We start from the raw sequence: 21,039 nt of genomic DNA, 5'->3' as shown, positions 1-21,039 counted from the left end.
AAGTGTGAGGATTTTATTAACAATTTGCTACCCTGTATTTTATTCAGTGGAGTTGGTGCCGTATACATAAGTGCACTGAGGAACTTGAGTTAAAGAATTTTAATCAAGCAGTGCGACAATGGTGAAATTCATCCAGGCGCTCACTTCTTCTGCCAACTGACTCTTTGGTCCTTTGAGTTCCTTCTCATCCTTGCTTGAACTGCTCGACCCGTGTCGTAAAGTCTCTCTCCTTCAGGATTTTTCTGAATTGTGTGTAAGGGCTTACTATGTGACCCACGCTGTTCTAAGTGCCGGGGTAGCTGCAAGATTATCAGGTTGTCCACATAGGGCTCCCAACCTAAGTTGGGGGGAAGACGGAATCCCCATTTTGTAGATGAGGTAGCGGGACCAGAGAAGTGAAAAGTGACTTGCCTAAAGTCGGAGTGTAGACAAGTGGCAAACTGGGATTAGAACCCTGGTCCTCTGACCCCCAGGCCTGCTTTTGGCTCCCCGGGATTTCTTCTCGGGCGCCTGTCTGCTGATGAACCAGTAACACTGCAGACTTTATGCTCTATCCCAATCTGAGGGATGCAATATAACTGGTGACTTTAGGAATTCTCATCTAATTGTTTGCATCCCTTAAAATTTTAGACTGTATTTGAATTTGAGCTCGATAAGTAACTTTGATTAAAACCTCTTCCCTGTTCATTTTGGGAACGTCCGTAATCGTATTTTGCATTTTTTTAAAGCTTCTAAAAAATAACCCCCTAATTCAAGTAGAGGTAAGCATGGAAGATATATGTGATAGGGTTACGTGTTCTCGGAAAGAGGGGTCCTAACTAAATACAAGGTACTGTTTGTAGGTAAAGTGAATTTCATTTTCTCAAAGAATGTTTAATGATGGCATTTATTAAGCGCTTACTATGTGCAAAGCACTGTTTACTTCTGGAAATTAGCATTCTGTGGAAAAATATCTCTGTGGTCAATACCATGACTCTCTCCTCTCCGTGTTCCTGGTGGTGCCATTTGCCAGGAGCCAAAGAGGCTCCTTTCTAAACCTCTTAAATTGTACTCCAAGACTTGGCAAAGGGCTTCCAGGTACTCGCAAAGTGAGTTCATTTGGGAAAAAAAAAATCCAGATGTCTTGTTAAGGGCAAAAATATGTCCTGTTCCCTTTGCCTTGTAGTCAGAGATAGTAGCAAATCTGAAAATGATGACCCAGTTCAGGGATTGGATGAGCTGGTAGCTTCCTTGCCTAATAATAATAATGATAATGGTATTTATTAAGTGCTTACTCTGTGCCAGGCACTGTACTAAGCGCTGTGATGGATACAAGCAAATCGGGTTGGAGCACCACTGTCCCACATGGTGCTCACAGTCTCAATCCCTATTTTACAGTTGAGGTAACTGAAGCCCAGAGAAGTTCAGTGACTTGCCCAAAGTCACACAGCAGACAAGTGGCAGAGCTGGAATTAGAACTCAGGTCCTTCTGGCTCCCAGCCCTGTGCTCTATCCACTAGGCCACACTGCTTCCTAGAGGTTTAGGGTCAACCTGAGAACCTTATCATCATCCATGAATGGATGGTTAATTAGCTTCAAAAATGTATTTTTGCAGTCTTAGGGCAGCGAATCACTTGAACTAGAAGAAGGGTTTAAGTTTTTCTTCACCTGAGGCCATGCTGATTTCTCACTAAAAAAATCAATTATGAAAAATAAAGGAAAATACTCCAGGAAATTAGTGTGCCTCATGTTTTACATCAAAAATTGCCTTTTGTGATTTGTTTATGGGCAACGAAATCATTTGATTTGGTAAAGGGCAGAGTGTATGTTCCAAGTAAATTTTGAGAATTTCCAAAATAACAGCAGGTCACTGTAATTAGAATTAATGTAGTTTTGTCTTTAACATTGCATGGGATGGAAGCAGCAGCATTTCCAGCGCTGTTCACTAATTTAATGGTGACTTTTCATTATTTGGGCAATGTGACTTTTATTTGATTCGTTAATATTTATTAACAATGATGACTGTCAGGCTTGGCACATACTTAGGTTTTTCTCAAATTTATAGGCCTGGCATTAAAGCTGATTAGTTGAAACTTCCCCAGGTGTGAAGGGGAGTTTGAACTTTTGACAGTTGGGGATTTTTGAAATGCCGGTTTGGAAAAATATGAGCTGTGCCCTTCCTTGCCACTGCAACTTCTGGTTTTCCGACTTCTCACGTTGCTGCAACAGCAGCGGTGGTGGTGGTAGAAAGAAAGTGGCTGTGGCTTTAAGCAGGAAAATGTGACTTCCACACCAGTCTCGCACTCAGGTGGAGACCCTTTTCTCAGTGAACCCCTGAAAGTTGTTGGAGCGGCCTGCGTGGTTTACATTTTAAAGCCTGAGCCTGATATGCAGTATATTGGCCTCTGTAGAGTCCAACATTTAAAAACTACAGCATTCCTTTTTCGAGGTCCCCGTGCTTCTTATAATAATGATAATAATGATGGCGTTTATTAAGCGCTTACTATGTGCAAAGCACTGTACTAAGTGCTGGGGAGGTTACAAGGTGATCAGGTTGTCCCATGGGGGGTGCTCACAGTCTTAATCCCCATTTTACAGATGAGGTAACTGAGGCCCAGAGAAGTGACTTGCCCAGCGTCACACAGCTGACAATTGGTGGAGCCGGGATTTGAACCCATGACCTCTGACTCCAAAGCCCGAGCTCTTTCCACTGGGCCACACTGCTTCTCTAACTCTATGGCTGCACTACCAGAACGATGGCAGATAGAGATGGGGTGTTCGGGGAGCGATGTGTCCATGGAGTTGCCAACTTGTACTTCCCAAGCGCTTAGTACAGTGCTCTGCACACAGTAAGCGCTCAATAAATATGATTGAATGAATGAATGAATGGAGTCGCTATGGGTCAGAAATGACTCGACCGCACAAGACAAGACTGTGAGCCCACTGTTGGGTAGGGACTGTCTCTATATGTTGCCAATTTGTACTTCCCAAGCGTTTAGTACAGTGCTGTGCACATAGTAAGCGCTCAATAAATACGATTGATGATGATGCTGATGACAAGACACTTCTTAGAAAACAGCAGCCATAGCAAGCAGAATCACTAAATGCCCAAAAGATTGAACCAGTGCTAAACCGTAGTGGGCAACTTGGATTGTCCAGGGTGCTCATTACAGTCTCCTGCTCCCCGAAATCACTCTCTGCCGAATGTCCTTGATTCCTCCTCCCTTTGGACCAGACGGCAGCTACTTGCTCTGCTCCTCTCCAGAATTACCCTAGAGGCCTGGCTAACCAGGGTACCTGTGTGCCTTCATGGCAGCCTGAATGTAGATCTCAGTGTGGCCGTTTTCAAAGCAGCGTGGCTTAATCCATCTAGTTCCTCCTGCCTCTCACAGGGGTTACCGACAGCTGGAGTTACCCTAGTATTAAGTGCCATCGAGTCATTTCCGATTCGTAGCGGTCCTGTGGATATATTTTCTCCAGAAGGTTCTGTCTTCTGCCATAATCCGTAAACTTGCTAACAGTTATTCCATTATCGTTGATAAAGTCTCTCTCCATCTAGCTGCCGGCCTGCCTCTTCCACTCTCTCCCCCTTTTAGACTGTGAGCCCACTGTTGGGTAGGGACTGTCTCTATGTGATGCCAATTTGTACTTCCCAAGCGCTTAGTACAGTGCTCTGCACATAGTAAGCGCTCAATAAATACGATTGATTGATTCCACGTTTTCCCTGGACCTTTCCTAGCATTAGTGTCTTCTCCAGAGAATTAGCCCTCCTGATTATGAGTCCAAAATATGCTAAACTAAGTCGAGTCATTTGGCCTTCCAAAGACCACTTAGGCTTAATTTGCTCCAAAATCCATTTGTTTTTCGGGCAGTCGGTCGTATCCACAGAAGCCTTCTCCAAGGCCACTTTTGGAAAGAATCGATGCTCTTTCTATCCCATCCCCGGCAAATCTCCTTAAAGGACGGGTTGATGGTGGGGTCAAAGAACCGGCGGTTTAGGGCACCTCCGTTCTTTTGGCAGGGGAGGGAGTTGGCTCCACAGCAGTTCCACTGTCAATTCCAAATGGCCACGAGGAAAGGTGGGCAAGGGGAGGGGCCACCACTGTGTTGCTCCAGCAGCTGTGTGGGAAGGCAAGCCACGAGGCTGGACCCATATTGCTGGTTACCCACAGCCTATTCTCGTCGTGTCGGCCGGCGGGTGATGTTGGGGCAGGGGCCAGTGGAGTCAGACCTCTGCGCTCTCTTTCTTCCCCCATGAGGGATGAAACGTGTGCGGGGCCCAGAGGAGGTGTGGTTTCGAGCTGGGGTGCTTGCGGCTGCCCCTGTAACGTAGCCACCTGCGTGACATACGCCTCATCCACATGGATGGCGTGCCCCTCGCTGGGACCCCTGAACAGTCTCAAAGGCTCACTAGCCCGCCGTGGGACTGCGGCTCCCAACGCGTACTGCCATCCTCACCCCAACATCGAGTGGCTGCAGATCAGCACATAAAAGCATGCCTCATTCAGTCATTCATTCATTCATTCATTCAATCATATTTATTGAGCGCTTACTGTGTGCAGAGCACTGTACTAAGCACCTGGGAAGTACAAGTCGGTGACATATAGAGACGGTCCCTACCCAACAGCGGGCTCACAGTCTAGAAGGGGGAGACGGACAACAAAACAAAACATATGGACAGGTGTCAAGTCGTCAGAATAAATAGAATTAAATCTAAATGCACATCATTAACAAAATCAGTAGAATAGTAAATATATACAAATAAAATAAGTAGAGTAATAAATCTGTACAAGGATATATACAAGTGCTGTGGGGAGGGGAAGGAGGTAGGGCGGGGGCGATGGGGAGGAGGAGAGGAAAAAGGGCTCAGTCAGGGCTCATCCTTCCACTTCCTTGCTAAATGGCCGATAATAACAATAATAACTGCGGTGTCGGTTAAACGCGTAGCAGTGTCGGGTACTGTACTGAGCTCTGGGGTGGCTACAAGCAAAACAGGTTGGACACAGCCCCTGTCCCACATGGGGCTCACAGTCTCAACCCCCATTTGACAGATGCGGTATCGGAGGCACAGAGGAAGTGAAGCGACTTGCCCAAGGTCACGCAGCACAGAAGTGGCGGAGCCGGGATTAGAACCCAGGTCCTTCCAACTCTCAGGCCTATGCTGTATCCATGAGGCCAGACTGCTTCTCATGCTGCCGTTGCTAGGGCAGGCGTAGTCTCAGATTTTACAGGGATGCTAGTCTGCTGACTGCAGGTTTTGCCTCGAGTCGATCCTGAATTATTTAGTTCGGTGACCTGAGGTGTTACCCAAAGCTAGAGGGAATTTGGTCAGATTTTTCTGTGGTCTAGTCCCAGGCCAGTCAGTCTAAGGGACCCAAGGCTCCTCTGAATCTGCAAAGAATTCTAAGCCATGTGAGTGCAGGAGTCTTGGATTCTGCAGAGACGATGCGAGTTCTGCCACTGATCAGTTAATCTTAGTTCCACCAATGTTGATTTAATTGGGTGAATTGAACTCCAATTTATGCGATGCGAGAAATTAATTTAACCCAGATATAATTTAATTACCCCCAGGAACATTCATTCAGATGCCGTATCAATAATCATAGTATTATATTGAATTCATATAGCACCTTTCTTGTAAGGAATTCCAAACACTTCAATTTACCTTCTTTATCCTCCTAATGCTTTGGGGGAGGTATGTCGTGGGGGATGGGGCAGGAATTTATTTCCGTTTTAGAGTTGAGAAACAGCATGAAGCTCCATGAGAATTAACCTGAGGCCACACCCTTGTGTATGGCAGACCCACAATTAAAATCCAAATCTCCTAACCCATTAGCATTCCCTCTGGTGAACTGTACTTCCTCCCTATGGTGAAAGCCTAAACGGACAAATGCTGGGAGTGGAAGACAGATCCAATTTGGGCGTGCTCAAAAAGACGACAGGGCTAGCTGACGCTAACCATGGAGAACTGTTAAAGTATCTATTTAAACTGTCTATAACTATCTATCGTCTGCTCAGGTGTTAAATATTACCCACAGGAGAGGCTCACAAAGGGGCCATGTGGCCATATATATCTGATGTAGCAAGGTAATAATAATAGTGTTAAGCGCTTTCTCCTTGCCTAACATTATCTCTCACCACTGAGACAGATAGAAAATAAATCAGATCAGACCCAATCCCTGTCCCACACGGGGCTGACAATCTACGTAAGAGACTTTAATAGAAGGCCATAGCTTGGTTCTTTTCTCACTCATCCAGTATTGATCCCAGAGGCCAAAGGTGATCAGAGTGAGGTACAAACACCCTTAATTCTTACCTGGGAAGAAAACACGTCTTAAAACTGTGTGCCGTAGTCCTGGGTTTTGGGAAGTAATGTGAAGCAGTCTCTGGGTTTTATCTTTTGGTTCTAATTCAATTTTTTTGTCCCTTGTTTCCGCCCCTCTCCCTTCCCCTCTCCCTTCTTCTTTTTTACAGCCATAGACCTTTTGTATGGGGGTATATACTGCTTTATGTGTCAGGATTACATATACGACAAAGACATGGAACAAATTGCCAAAGAAGAACAACGGAAAGCTTGGAAATTACAAGGTTTGGTTTTCCTTAAGTATCTGCCTGATTTATTTATCACTTACCACAGTCCCTCCCAAAGCTGTCAATGGCAAACTCCAGTAAGGGGAAGAGAGACATCGCTAGGGCTAATGAGAAAAGCTGGGGGATGGATATACTTTTTTTTCCTATAGCTGTTGCTTTCTAGGAGCTAGACTGTTTTGCTTAAAATGTGCAGTTTGCAAAATTGTAGCTGAAATGGATTTAAATAAAAATTTTAAACTATCTTATGCTGGATAATCAAAGTAAAGGGTTTCAGGTAGAGAATATAGTCATCTACCTCTTAACTATCCTAGTTACCTTAGGTAATAAGTCTGTTCCCCTCACATGATATGCCTTCTTTATAAATGACTGATTTTATCGAATGTGCCTGTACACACACACACGCTCACTTGCTCTCACTTCCCCTCTCTGTATACAAACACCGTATATATTATGTATGTGTAGAGTATATTGACACACAAATATCTGTGCACACATTTGTTTTATTATTCAGTTTGCTTTCCCTAATTTTTCTTTTTTAGCCTTCACCCCAACAGTGGTTTCTCACCACCAGTGTACAATGACAGGTAAGAGGCCCGGGCTGAGAACGCAATTGACTAACGAGCATCCCTCTGGGGGATTATCCTGCCATTTTAAACCAGAATGACGGTTAAGAAATCAACCTGAGAATGCTGATTCACATCCCTTATGTAAAGAGAGCTTTGGGGGATACAAACAGATTTGCCGTCTATTTCCTATAACCTTCTGAGGATTGAGCTGCTCCAAAAGAAGCCTTTGTGATGAATGGATGGATGAGAACCGATCGTGTGGCTGATCGAAAAAGGAAGTTTATGTTGAAAGATCCTGTCTTGGAAACCTTCCATTTCTGAACTTCAGTAACATTTTTTTTTTGTTTTTGAGCAGCCAGTATTGGGCTGAATATTATGTTTGTTCAGGACCCCCCAAAAAACAAACTGGGGCAGCTACCAAATAGAAGAGCTTGAATAATTCAGACAGTAAATTTACCCCGCGCCCAATTCTTCAGTGAAGCTGAATTGATGCAATTGCTTAGGTTAAAGGTATTCCCAACAGTAACGCTGTCCGTTTTAATAAAGGTTATTTTTTTGCCCCCCGGGAGAGTTGGAGGGCTGTCCTGCATCGTCCCATGCCTCACAGTCAATTTGTACTTCCCAAGCGCTTAGTACAGTGCTCTGCACACAGTAAGCGCTCAATAAATACGATTGATGATGATGATGATGATGATGACAGAGCAGGGTTTTACAGGAGGTGGGAGAATAGATTCCTTCCTTACCAGTGGGCAGAGTGGCTCTGCGTATGGTTATTATTATTGCTATCATTTTATATGGTATTCTCTAAGTGCTTACTAAATGCCGGGCACCGTCCCAAGCTCCTGGGGTAGACACAAGTTATTGTGATCTGCTTTAAGAAAATGTCACTGGTGGCCTACTGAGCACAACCTGGTTATTATTATTATATTTGTTAGGTGCTTACTATGTACCAGGCACTGTGCTAAGCGCTGGGATCGATATACATTAATCACGTTGGATACAGCCCATGTCCCACATGGGGCTCACTGCCTTAAACCCAATTTTATAGATGAGGTAACTGAGGCGTAGAGAAGTTATGACCAAGTTATTCCCTTGCTGGTAGGGATCCTGTGTACCAACTTGGGTGCATTGTACTTTCCCAAGGGCTTAGTCCAGTGCTCTCCACCCAGTTATCGCTCAGTAAATACCGCTAATTGACTGAGGGTCACTGTGCTCAGCTCTGTCCCAGGCCGTGCAGACCCAGTGGGCAGAGCTGAATTAGGCACAGCTCCAGAGACTTCTGCCAGGGCCAGATTGAGACAGAGGGGAAGAGAAGATTGTACACTTACTGTGGGCTGGGGCATGTCTTCCAGCTCTGTTATATCGTACTCTTCCAAGTGCTTAGTACAGTGCTCCGCACAAAGTAAGCACTCTGTAAGTACGATCGATTGATTGGAAGAGCGGCAGTACTGTTCTGCAGTTTAGCATGCATAGGACAGTTCATTTCCCGTCTGCCCTGCTGCCGGGGCCTTGGCGACTTGACCATTCTCTCTTCTGTATCGGCTGTGCCTCACTGTAAGGCCAAAATGCATGAAGAGATCCCTGGCACATCGCTAGTATTCTTGTGGACTCAAAGTGGAGAATCCAGCCCCTGATGTCTTCCCTATTAAATAATAGTATTAATAGTGGCATTTATTAAGCACTTACTATGTGCAGAGCACTGCTCTAAGCGCTGGGGAGGTTACAGGGTGATCAGGTTGTCCCACGGGGGCTCACAGTCTTAATCCCCATTTTACAGATGAGGTAAACTGAGGCCCCGAGAAGTTAAGTGACTTATCCGAAGTCACACGGCTGACAAGTGGCGGAGCCGGGATTTGAACCCATGACCTCTGACTCCAAAGCCCGGGCTCTTTCCACTGAGCCACGTTGCTTCTCTTAAAATAACGCGATCATATGAAAACCGCCAACATCCAGTGTTTAGCCATCATTTCTCAGTCTCGAAGCAATTAGCTGACCACTTCAAGTCCCCAAAGCAAGTTTTCCCCCAGCCAAACATTCACTGCTTTCTATATGGATGAAGTTTCCCACCGGTTGGTTATAAAGTACTTGCAAACCTGCAGCTAGCTGTAGGCTGGGCTGTACTGCTCGGACTCTCACTGGCTCCTTGAGGGCCAAGAGCTTCCTCCTATAAAGGAAAAGAGCCCAGGATGGAGTTGTTATCCCTCAAGGACCAAGCGGGAGGCCTGCAGTTGAACCAGTTTAGCAAAATAGTACTCTGTAACCTTGAATTCATGTAATATCTTTCCTCTGAAGAATTCAAAGTATTTCCCCATCCCATTCATCCTCAAAGATTCTTTGTATCCTTTGGATTTTTAGTAAAAAGACTCTTACAGGGCTACATTCATCCTCTTCAAATCCCTGTCATGTGGGGACAGGCATTGTATAGATGGAGAAACTGAGATGCGTGGAGGAGGAGACTGGTTCAAGAAAATGAGTTTTGAAGGGCCAACTGGAACCATTGTCATCTGATTCTAGGCCAGGACTCAATCAGTCAGTCAGTCAATCGGTATTTATCGAGCGCTTACTGTGTACAGAACATTCATTCATTCAGTCATATTTATTGAGCGCTTACTGTTGCAAAACACCGTTCTAAGTGCTTGGGAAGTACAATATAACAATAAACAGACCTATTCCTTGCCCACAGTGAGTTTACAGTCCAGAGCAAATTATTACGTACTAAGTAAGTACAGTGCAACAGAGTTGGTAGATTCATTCATTCATTCATTCAGTCGTATTTATTGAGCGCTTACTGTGTGCAGAGCACTGTACTAAGCGCTTGGGAAGTCCAAGTTGGCAACATATAGAGACGGTCCCTACCCAACAACGGGCTCACAGTCTAGAAGGGGGAGACAGACAACAAAACAAAATATGTGGACAGGTGTCAAGTCATCAGAATAAACAGAAGTAAAGCTAGATGCACACCATTAACAAAATAAAATAAATAGAATAGTAAATTAGACCTGTTCCCTGCCTACAAGGAGCATACAGTCTATAAGGTCCTTTATCCCTCTTATTATGCTGAGGCAAGACCTTTCTTAATACTTTGGTATTAGGTATTAGGCTTGCTTTCTCAAAATGGAGAAGCTGGCATTTAGTGTGAATTTAAACCCAAGCATAACTTATCTGCTGGGTGATCTTGAGCAAGTCACCAGGAAGCAGCATGGTGTAGTGGATAGGGCACCGATCTAGGACTCAGAAGGTTCTCATCCCAGCACTGCCACTTGTCTGCTGTGTGACCCTGAGCAAGTCACTTCACTTCTCTGTGCCTGTTTCCTCATCTATAAAGCGGGGATTAAGACAGTGAGCCCCATGTGGGACAGGGATTGTCTCCAACCCGATTTGCTTGTATCCACCCCAGTGCTTAGTACAGTGCCTGGCACACAGTAAGCACTTCTGTGACTTCTCTGTGTGTCAGTTACCTCATCTGTAAAATGGGGGTTAAGACTGTAAGCCCTATGTCTCCTAGACTGTGAGCCCACTGTTGGGTAGGGACCGTCTCTATATGTTGCCAACTTGTACTTCCCAAGCGCTTAACACAGTGCTCTGCACACAGTAAGTGCTCAATAAATACGATTGAATGAATTGAATGAGTGTGGGACAGGAACTGTGTCCAACCTGATTACCTTGTATCTACCCCAGTGCTAAGTGCAGAAACACACTAAGCACTTAACGGATACCGCAATTATCATTATTCTTTCAATACACTGGATGATTTGTGGGGAAAGCAAACTTCCTATTCATACCCTGCAAGTTCTGAATTCAGTTCTCAAGTCTTGAAAGTTCTGAGGACCAGGAAGTGTTTTGGTAGCCTGATTCGTGACTAAACCATCAAAAAAGTTCCCTATTTGCTTTGGCGAGTTTTGGAGCAGTTCATTCAGTCGTGCAAGAAGATGGGGTGAATCTGTAGATGTTGGAGGTAGTGGGATAGATTGCTTTTACTCACCCAAGTGCTTTCCTGCTGATATTAGCGAAATAATTTTGTAGTTTGCATTGAGTCTGCTCTGATCCATGCGAAAAAAGACAAAAAAAATCTTCTCATGGACTAATAGTTGATCCGACAACCAGAATGAAAGACCTTCTCAAGATGAATTGGTATCTCATACTTTCATTCCCTTCCCTGTAGGGACTGGAAACCAAATAACCATTTTGTGACCATCAAAATGTAAGAATGAGCCAGCCTGTTTACTGGGACTGAGTCCCATGTGATTCTCTGCTACCATTTTATTGTAGGAGGCCTCAGATTCAAATATTCTGAGAATCAGAAGAATATAGTTTTGATCATTCCCTATGTTTTCATGACGTACAAAAACCATACACAGGGACAATGTTATATATTGAATAGCCTCCCTTCAGTACAGGTTGACTGGATAATGGGTCATGCAAACTTAAAAATTAGCCTGCTTGGTTTTGCCCCTTGAGAACAAACCATGCGAAAGCAAAATGTGATTTTTGCTCTTGATCCCTGGCTGATGTTGGTATTTTGGAAAAATGGGGTTATTTCAATTGAGCTTGCCCTGTAGTTCCATTTTCTTTAGACTCGGGGTATGTGGTTTGCCATCTGAAATGATTTTGAAATATTCCAGCAAGTTATTTTTTAACCCAATGAAGCCTAATGTATCCGAGTGCTTAAATAGCCACTTTGAATAGGCAGCAGTGGATCTCAGGAAACAGGATAGAGCATCTTTGGCATGAAGGGTACTTTACTCATGGGACAGAACTCTTTATAAGATCCAATCCACACTGGGTCCTTAGGGGATCCAATATCAGCATTGGCCTCTTCCCACTTGAAGCTGCTTTAAAAAAAAGAGGTGGAGACTTATATGTCAAGCTTCTGCTGTAGGCGAGATTTGAAACTGAGTTGTTGACAATTTAAAGGATTTCTCTCCCACTGTAGCTACTTGTGATATACCTGTTGAAGAAATGAGTCTAAACTTAAATGTTCTGTTCATTTCTGGACCCTGTGGCCAGATTGATTTTCTTTCTCTTGAATCCTGAAGGTGGGAAGAATCATTTTCTTACCAGAAATTTGGAGGAGGAAATACAGACAAATGCTCTTTTTTTTTTCTGATTTGTCTCTGTGAAATTTAGTTTAGCAGCGAAATCGCTGCCCTCTGCCTTTTAATCAATCGATAGGATTTATTGATCACTGACTGTGTATGGAGCAGAAGTATTAAATGGTTGGGAGAGTACAATAAAATGCGAGTCATGGTGCTTGCCCTATAGGACTTTACTATGTAATGGGAGGACTTCAACCTTATGCTGGTCAAATACTGTGACTTTGCGTGATAAAAATAAAATAATTTGATTTAATAACAATATTATTATATAATATAACGTATATTATATCATTATATTAATATCATTATATTAATGTAATATCGTTACTATTATAAAATAATATATATAATAATAATTTAAAAGTCAAATACTGTGACTGCATGATAAAAATAAAATAACTCGATTTAACAATAATATTATTATATAATGTATTACATTATAGTCTATTAATATATTATTATATTAAATTATATGAATAAAAATAATTTGGTGATGCTAAAATAAATAATAAAGCTTTTGGGGCCTGTTTTGCTGCTAGTTGTTTTTCTTGCTTTTTGTGTTGATCCTGGCATTAAAACTGTGTTAATTACTTATTAAAACAGAACTTGTTGGGGTTTTTTTGTGTTTTTTTTTTTAATGATATTTAACACCATACTCTGTGCCTGGCATTGTAGTGACTGCTGTGATAAGTACAAGATAATCAGGTTGGACACAGGGCCTGTCCCACGTGGGGATCACAGTTTTAATCCCCATTTTACAAAGGAGGGAACTGAGGCACAGAGAAGTTAAGTGACTTGTCTAAGGTTACACAGCAGGCCAGAGATGGAGCCGGGATTAGAAACCAGGTCCTCCGATCCCAGGCCCAGGCTTTTTCCACTAGGCCACACTGCTGCTCCTGAATTGTTTTCTCCATTCGGAATTGTAAGCAGGTGCATCTGTTAAATTCATTCTTGTTTCTCTTTTCTCCAGAGAAATCAGAGCTGTGTTAAGTTCTTGTGAAAGACTTTTAGATATCCCCAACTGATGTGTCAGTAGAGGGATTTATTGTCTAAATTTGACTTTTATAATGAATTTTTCATGGTAGCTATCTAGTGCTTTGGAGTTCTTGAAAACCTAAATTAGACCTTAGCATTTGCTATTTTACCCTTAGCCGTTTTCACTTAGTCTAACAGTTCACGAAAATAAGATTTCTTATTTGCACGGATTCCATAAGAATTAACTTGTGTTCTCTGTCTAAATTGGGTTATTCAGAGAGTTTATGGGAAATCTTAAGGTGAGCCAATATTACCATTATCCCGTCAGTGGGAACCTGGCTGGTTTCCCATATATGACGTTGTTTTCACATGTAATACGTGAGAGTCATTACAGTCATTCAGTCATATTGACTGTATTCGAGACTCTAAGCTCGTTTTGGGAAGGGATTGTGTCTGGCAACCCTGTTGTATTGTACTCGCCCAAGCACTTAGTCAGTGCTCCGCACACAGTAAACACGCAATAAATACGATTGGTCGATCAGTTGATCAACTCTCTTGAATAATGAGCCCTATTCTGGCTCCTGCACCTTCAATTTAGCACCGAATATCGAGCTGGAGATGCTGAGCTTGCAGCGAACTTTCACATCACGTGTTGTGCTTGGTTTCAGAACCATGAACCAGTAAGGCAGTGGCAGATAATGCTTCAAAAACATCTGTCTAAAAAGACAGACGTCTCTTTTTGTGCCTTATGAATTTGAATGGACCATGTTAGCCATTGCAAGACTCTTCAGGGGTGGGTAACATTGATGAGGACGAGAGGAGGTATGAAGGTAGGACTGTATTTTGATCGGGTGACTTCCTAACAGGCATAGCTATTTCTGAAAATAAAGATCAAAGGACTATTAAAATTTAACTTACCCCACCCGGAAGGTATATAAGCCTGCAGCAGTGTTTTTGTACGCTCCTTTTCTCGTATGTAATTTATAATTTAGTTCCTTTACCACAGTTTCAGTGCTGTGCATTTTGCACAGAATAAGATAAACTTTAATTGACTTTAATCTTCAGTTTTAGAATAGATTGCCTGTTTCTCTCCTAATGCCAAAATGCTTTTGTGACTCACTATAACTGGCCTTGCATAGCAATTCCTTTTTTGCTGCAGAGGCTACTGCAGCATCACTTTGGTCAGCCTTCCGGACTTTACCGTTGCTATGGTTTTTCTGTTGGAAATTATAGTAGAAGTGCAGATTCTTTACCCATTAACCTATTGTACTCTACATTTGCCCTTTTGTTGTTCTCCAGCAGCTTTCAACAACCTCACATTTTACTCCGAAAACAATTCGGAGTAACGATTCATAATTCCTACTAGGTCCATAGTGTGAACTGCTCATTTGGGAACAGGATTAAAGAAATTAATATTTAACTAGGATCTTAAAAGATGCAAGGGCAGTGTTGACATGTAATACATTAAGTATGATCAACACTATTATTATTTTTATTTATATGATCACTTGATCTTAAGCTCTCTTGATTGCGATGCTATCATACTTGTTTATCTTTCTCGGATTGCCCAGATCTACAACAGTGTCCTATTTATAAAGCCGAAGGTTTCTTGTGCCCAGGAGTGATTTAGGGAGAGGATATTTTTATGGTGAACTATGATAAAAAACAGTGACTGGTTCCACTATTCTTAGGTACTTTGCGTGTGTGTGTTCTTTTTCTATAATATACCAACTCCACCTTGATGTTTTTAAAACTAGGATGCAGCTGGCAAGTAGGTTGGATCTGTTGGAGTTTGCTCAGCATCGGTTTTTATGTATTTCAGTTTCAACCCACAGGATGGGAAACATTTGTCCGAGTTGCCCTATTTTAGCTCATATACGGTTGCCACATGAAAGTCACCTGTGGCCAGTTGGTGACCTCTTTAAATCCAAAGAAAAACCTGGGGACATTTGAAATGACAAATAACAGATCTCTCTTATTGCTGGCATAATCTTAATTGAAGTGATTTCCTTTTCCTCATCAATTTGAGGAAACTACAATTTGGTGGGGACAGGGAGTCTTTAAAAAAAAATTCCATGCTCTTTAACCCCTGGTAAAGAGTGATGTTAAAAACACTGGAAAATGTGGAGCTGCATATATTAAATCCACCTTCATTGACAGTGTGTAGCAGAATTTATCTGAAGGTAGGGTCAGTTGATCTAAACCAATAACCCTTGAAAAATCTCTTTTCGTCTGCCCAGGCATTGGAGAGAAGTATTCAACTTGGGAGCCAACCAAACGAGAGTTAGAACTGCTACGACACAATCCCAAGCGGAGGAAAATAACCACAAACTGCACCATAGGTAAGCATAGTCGTGCAAACTTGTAAAATGCTGTACTGTTCTCCTTTTACGTCAAATATCAGTAAAAGTTTCCTAATGAAGCCTTCTTGGTTTTCTAATGCCGGTTCTGATTGACTAATTAACCAAATTAGGTACGGCCCGTCATGGCATTCTCTTCCCACTTTATTTTGATTTATCTCTTCATCTCAGAATTGCCCAAATCAGAAATTCCCACTCAAATCTCTGTATAGTTTAAGACTCAGTTAATTTGGTCGTGTCCTTCCACTAGAAAACCCCAGGGTCTCCATGTGTTCCAGAATAAACAAAAGCATGCAAGCTCCTACTCCTATTCACTTTGACTTTATCACTGAGCGATTACAGTCCCCAGATTCAAAATTGGGCTTAAACCATTTTTATTTTGTACCTTTTTAATGTTTGTTGTCAACTTGTGATCACTATACATAATCTACTTAAGTCTCGACCTACTTTGTACAAACAACACCAAGTTTAAAACAGTCATAAGTGTTTGTTAGGGCTGAAAATTCTAGGCTACTATCTTGTAGTTGGCTACTATAAATGTCGGCCCGAAAGCTGCTCTTGGCAAAACAGCCCCTTTGGGAAGACGATTGTCCTTTTGGCATCCCTCGGGGGGACTGTCTGAGGCGTCCTCAGAGATATGCTTTGTCAGAGCTTTTGTTGGTGATAGAATATGTCCTTTCATACTTAGGTGGGGGTTTATTGTGAAGCCGAGAAGCACTAGGATTACGTAGTGACCCATTCCTGTTTCTGGCCCAGTTTACGGGAACTGCCTGGTGAAATCCTTAGAGTCTCATGTGAGGAAAACAGAACCTGTAGTAGTAGTTAGTTACTGACCTCTGCCATGCTTTCCCCAGAACTAGAATTAGGCAATTTATTCCAGCGTACTGTAGAATTTTGTGAATCCTTCCTCCGTCACTTACAGGTTCATGACCTGTACACCATTTTCTGTTTTACCAATATGTCCTTAGAACATTAAAGATTAAAAACAGCCATTCCTCCTTACGACACTAATCTTTTTGTATCTGAATCTCTTTTGCCATATTGCTCTATTGAATTTTAATCCCGGTATTTCTTAGGGTGCTCCCCGCACTGCTTTAACCATGCTCACCTTGGCTTAAAACCCTTCCTTTCAAGTATTTTTGGCCGACTTGAATCGAGTGATAAAAGCCAATTTCAATTTAGCGGTAGATTTATATAGCGTAGAGGATGATGGATCTCTAGTCTGTTAGCCTAAGGCGCCCTTTTGCTGACTAGAACATGAAAATGACACCAAAAAAATCAAGGTTTTACAAATGTACATAGAAAAAAGGGAATTTAGAATTATAGGTACATATTTATTGCTATTTGAACATGTAACTGTATTGTGAGGTTTTGGGGGTTTTTGTAGTATTTGTTAAACTCTTTCTATGTCCCGGTTACTGTACTAAATTCTGGGGTAAATATAGGGTAATCTGGTTGGACACAGTCCCTCTCCCAAATGGGCCCACAGTCTAAATTGGAAGGAGGAGGATATAATCCTCACTTTACAGATCAGGTAACTGAGGCATAGAGAAATCAAATGACTTGGCCAAGGCCATACAGTCAGTAAGTGGCAGAGCTGAACTTAAGTCCTCTAACTCCCTGGCCCATATTCTTTCCATTAGGCCATGTCGCTTCTCCAGATAAGCACTTTTTTAATGTTCTGTTGAGTTTTTTGCTCGCTTAATGCTCTCTCTGTGGAACCAATTAAGAGTACTAACCAGGATTTAGTTTACAAAAATGGAATCTGTGAAACGATAGATTGAGACACCAGTGAAATTTACAGAATGAAGCTGGAAATAAAAATACAGGGTCACAGCAAGGGCATTTTATGATAAGGAAAAATGTCCACTTACTAGAAACCCATCAGAACCATTAAAAGGTGGTCCAGTTCATGTTTCTTCAAAAACAGCAGGAGTGGGTTTTTTTGGCCGATAATCTAGAACTACTAGTTAGAGAGAAACTTTAGCAGTCAAGTTTTCCTGAACAAGGAATGATTTCACTTAGTTGTTCTCAGGTTTACCTTTTGGGTGGGAAGGGCTAGGAATAGATGGTCTGGGGCTATGATTTTTTAGGTGGTTAAAAGGAGTGGTTCTGGCTTATGAAATCTTACCCTGCAACAGCATGGGAAGAAAAATATTCACCCAGCAGAGGAGATGAAAGCAGTGACTGATGCCTTTTCATAGGCAGACGTGCGTTAATAATTTCTCCAACTAAACCCTGTAGCTGTCTGAATGCCAAACTTTCAAAAGATTAAAAAAAAATGAAAGCACCCAGGAGACTAGATGCAGTTTGAGCTACGTTTTAAAGAAAAAGATAGGCTTTTTAATGTACACATTCACTCTGTGTGTGTGTGTGTGTCTGTGCGCGCGCACACCTCACAAAAGAGATTCTCTATTCTACCTTACCCTTTTCTTTATCATCCCTACCTACTGCTAAATATATACCTGCTTCAGATTCTGTTCTTTTCACTGAGTCATCTGTTTGCAATTTTAAATCTGTGAGAAACTATGTCCTGACTGAAATGCTGCAGTCATTTTCCAGATATTCCCTTTCATACTGTTCTAATTCTAGAATCCCATAAACCTGGACTTTTATTGATCCGTAATAAACTAATGGACAATGGAAAATCCGTTAATACTTCTGAGACGACAAGTGAGTCAGAGGACAGATGTAAATGTGATTCCTACAAGTTTAGTTGTGTCTCTAACTGTGAAACTGCCTATATTAGATGTGAACATAAGAAGCGTCTATCTTGTCCTTGAAAAATTTTGGTTGGCTTAAAAAAAATCCAGTTGAAAACAGTAGTTACATGTTTTTAGTTTCCAGGAGAACTAAACTGCAGTGAGAGCATCATCATTATATGCATATGCATACTTTTATTAGACCTTCATTTGAATATTCACATAAGGTTAAACTCTTTCCTGTGGTATCTTCCTCATACTGTTGTAAAAATTTTTTTTGTCTATCTCTTTTCCTGATTTGATTGTGAGCTCCTTGAGGGAAGGGATCATATGATTAGCTTCTGTTTTACTTTCCCAAGTACGTTGTAGAGATCTTTGCACTCAGTAAGCGCTCAGTATAAATACCATCAATTTGTTGACTGATACAGATTAGTTTCCTTCCAGACCGCCTTTCTCTACTCTCTGCTTTCTTAAATTGTATGCTTTTATACTCAGTCTCATTCTGCAGGGCATAGAAATGACAATCTACCTTTAGGTAGATAGACTGTTGGAACTAAACGCACGTCTCTTGGACAGTTTTATCTCAGGGTGCATTTTCCCATAGGTTTGCATTTTTTTTTATTTGGATTCTTTCCAAAACCTCTAGAAAAAGAATATGTGATTCCTGTAGGAGCTATGTACTTTTATATTAAGCATCACTAAACTATTGTTTAATCTTTGTTGAAGTAATTCAGAGCATCACATCACAACCTTAGTTAAATGAAGAATTGTATTGTAATTATGAATCTTTTCAGGAGAAGCTTGTTCTGTCAACCGGGGTTGCGATTTCTCAACGTAGTGAAGAATATGTCCAGTTTAAATTAAACCAATCAGTGGTATTTACTGTGTGCAGAGGGATGTATTAAGCACTTTCTCAAGTTGGTAGGAACGTTCCCTGCCCACACCGAGTTTACGTTCTAGAAGGGGAAGACAGACATTAATATAAATAAATGAATTATGGATATGTTCCTAAGTGCTGTGGGGCTGAGGGAGGGGTGAATAAAGGGTGGAAATCCAAAAGCAAACAGTCATCTTGTCTTCACAAAGTACCTTGTAGCTGGCCAACTCCTTCTGAGTGCCTCTGCACAACTTTGAACTCTAATTTCCATGAGGGTTTTCTGCAGCTATTTTCAGGAATTCATCTGTTTTCTGTAAAATTGATGCCAGGCTGAGTCATCCCAGAATTTTTGGTGGTGATGGGGAGAACATTAGCTCTGGATTTATTTAGGCATCTTGCCTTCATTCATTCATTCATTCAGTCGTATTTATTGAGCACTTACTGTGTGCAGAGCACTGTACTAAGCACTTGGTAAGTACAAATTGGCAACATGTAGAGACGGTCCCTACCCAGCAATGGGCTCACAATCTAGAAGGGGGAGACCGACAACAAAACATGTGGACAGGTGTCAAGTCATCAGAATAAATAGAGATAAAGCTAAATGCGCATCATTAACAAAATAAACAGAATAGTAAATATGTACAACATGCACTGTTGCAGTCTCATTCATTCAGTGTCATATTTATTGAACGTTAATGTGTGCAAAGTACTTGTACTAAGTGCTTGGGAAAGTAAAATACAACAATAAACAGTGACTTTCCCTGCCCTAACGAGCTTACAGTCTAGAGAGTGGGAGACAGACGTCAATACAAATAAATAAAATTACAGATATGTTCATAAATGCTGTGGGGCTGGGAGGGGGGAAGAGCAAAGGAAGCAAGTCACCGCGATGCAGAAGAGCGTGGGAGATGAGGAAAAGTGGGGCTTAGTCTGGAAAGGCCTCTTGGAGGAGATGTGCCTTCAATAAGGCCTTGACGAAGAGGGAGAGTAATTGGCTGTCGGATTTGAGGAGGGAGGGCGTTCCAGGCCAGAGGCAGGATGTGTGCCAGGGGTCGGCAGCGAGACAGGCGAGATCGGGGCATAGTGAGAAGGTTAACACTAAAGGAGTGAAATATGCAGGCTGGGTTGTAGAAGGAGAGAAGTGAGATGAAGTAGGAGGGTGGGAGGTGACAGAGTGCTTGAAAACCAATGCTGAGGAGTTTTTGTTTGATACAGAGATGGATGGGCAACCCCTGGAGATTTTTGAGGAGGGAGGTGACATGTCCCGAATGTTTTTGTAGAAAAATGATCCGGGCAGCAGAGAGAAGTATGGTTTGGAGTGGGGAGAGACAGGAGACTGGGTTGACTGCAAGGAGGCTGATGCAGTAATCCAGGCAGGATAGGATGAGTGGTAGCAGTTTGGATGGAGAGGAAAGGGCGGATTTTAGCGATGTTGCGAAGGGGGACCGACAGGATTTGGTGATGGATTGAATATGTGGGTTTAACTATAGAGACTGTGAGCCCTTTGTTGGGTAGGGACCTTCCCTGTATGTTGCCGACTTGTACTTCCCAAGCGCTTAGTACAGTGCTCTGCATGCAGTAAGTGCTCAATAAATACGATTGAATGAAAAAGGACAATGCCACAGTTACGGCTTGTGAGACAGGAAGGATGGTATTTCCATCTCCAGTGATGGAAAAGTCAGAGGATTGAGTGAATGAATGTAAGGGGAGGACAGGGTTTGGGTGAGAAGATAGGAAGCTCTGTTTTGGACATGTTAAGTTTGAGGTGACGGGAGAACATCCAAGTAGAAATGTCTTGAAGGCAGGAGGAGATGCGAGACTGGAGAGAGGGAGAGAGATCAGGGCTGGAGATGTGGATTTGGGTATCATTTGCACAGAGTGGGTAGTTGAAGC

General features: G+C 42.3%; 1 protein-coding gene across 7 annotated transcripts in view; it reads left to right on the top strand.

The window, feature by feature from the left end:
• Nucleotides 1-6,457: 6,457 nt before the first annotated feature.
• The window catches only part of LOC119942008 (ubiquitin carboxyl-terminal hydrolase 22), a 106,491-nt gene continuing 91,909 nt past the window's right edge, over nucleotides 6,458-21,039 (top strand). For 5 of the 7 annotated variants that reach the window (XR_005455344.1, XR_005455346.1, XR_005455345.1 and 2 more), the window contains exons 1-3: nucleotides 6,458-6,567; nucleotides 7,110-7,154; nucleotides 15,448-15,549. Coding sequence is in view for 4 of the 7 variants with exons in the window: in XM_038762651.1 (XP_038618579.1) it covers nucleotides 6,489-6,567; nucleotides 7,110-7,154; nucleotides 15,448-15,549 (226 nt within the window). In the remaining 3 variants the exon portion in view is untranslated. The remainder of the gene's footprint in view (nucleotides 6,568-7,109; nucleotides 7,155-15,447; nucleotides 15,550-21,039) is intronic. The other 2 variants (XM_038762652.1, XM_038762650.1) reach the window with 1 other exon arrangement.

Source organism: Tachyglossus aculeatus, chromosome 21 (assembly GCF_015852505.1).
Source record: "Tachyglossus aculeatus isolate mTacAcu1 chromosome 21, mTacAcu1.pri, whole genome shotgun sequence".
Classification (NCBI taxonomy): domain Eukaryota; kingdom Metazoa; phylum Chordata; class Mammalia; order Monotremata; family Tachyglossidae; genus Tachyglossus; species Tachyglossus aculeatus.
Note: the sequence above shows the minus strand (reverse complement) of the source record. Positions and strands in the feature narration are given on the sequence as shown.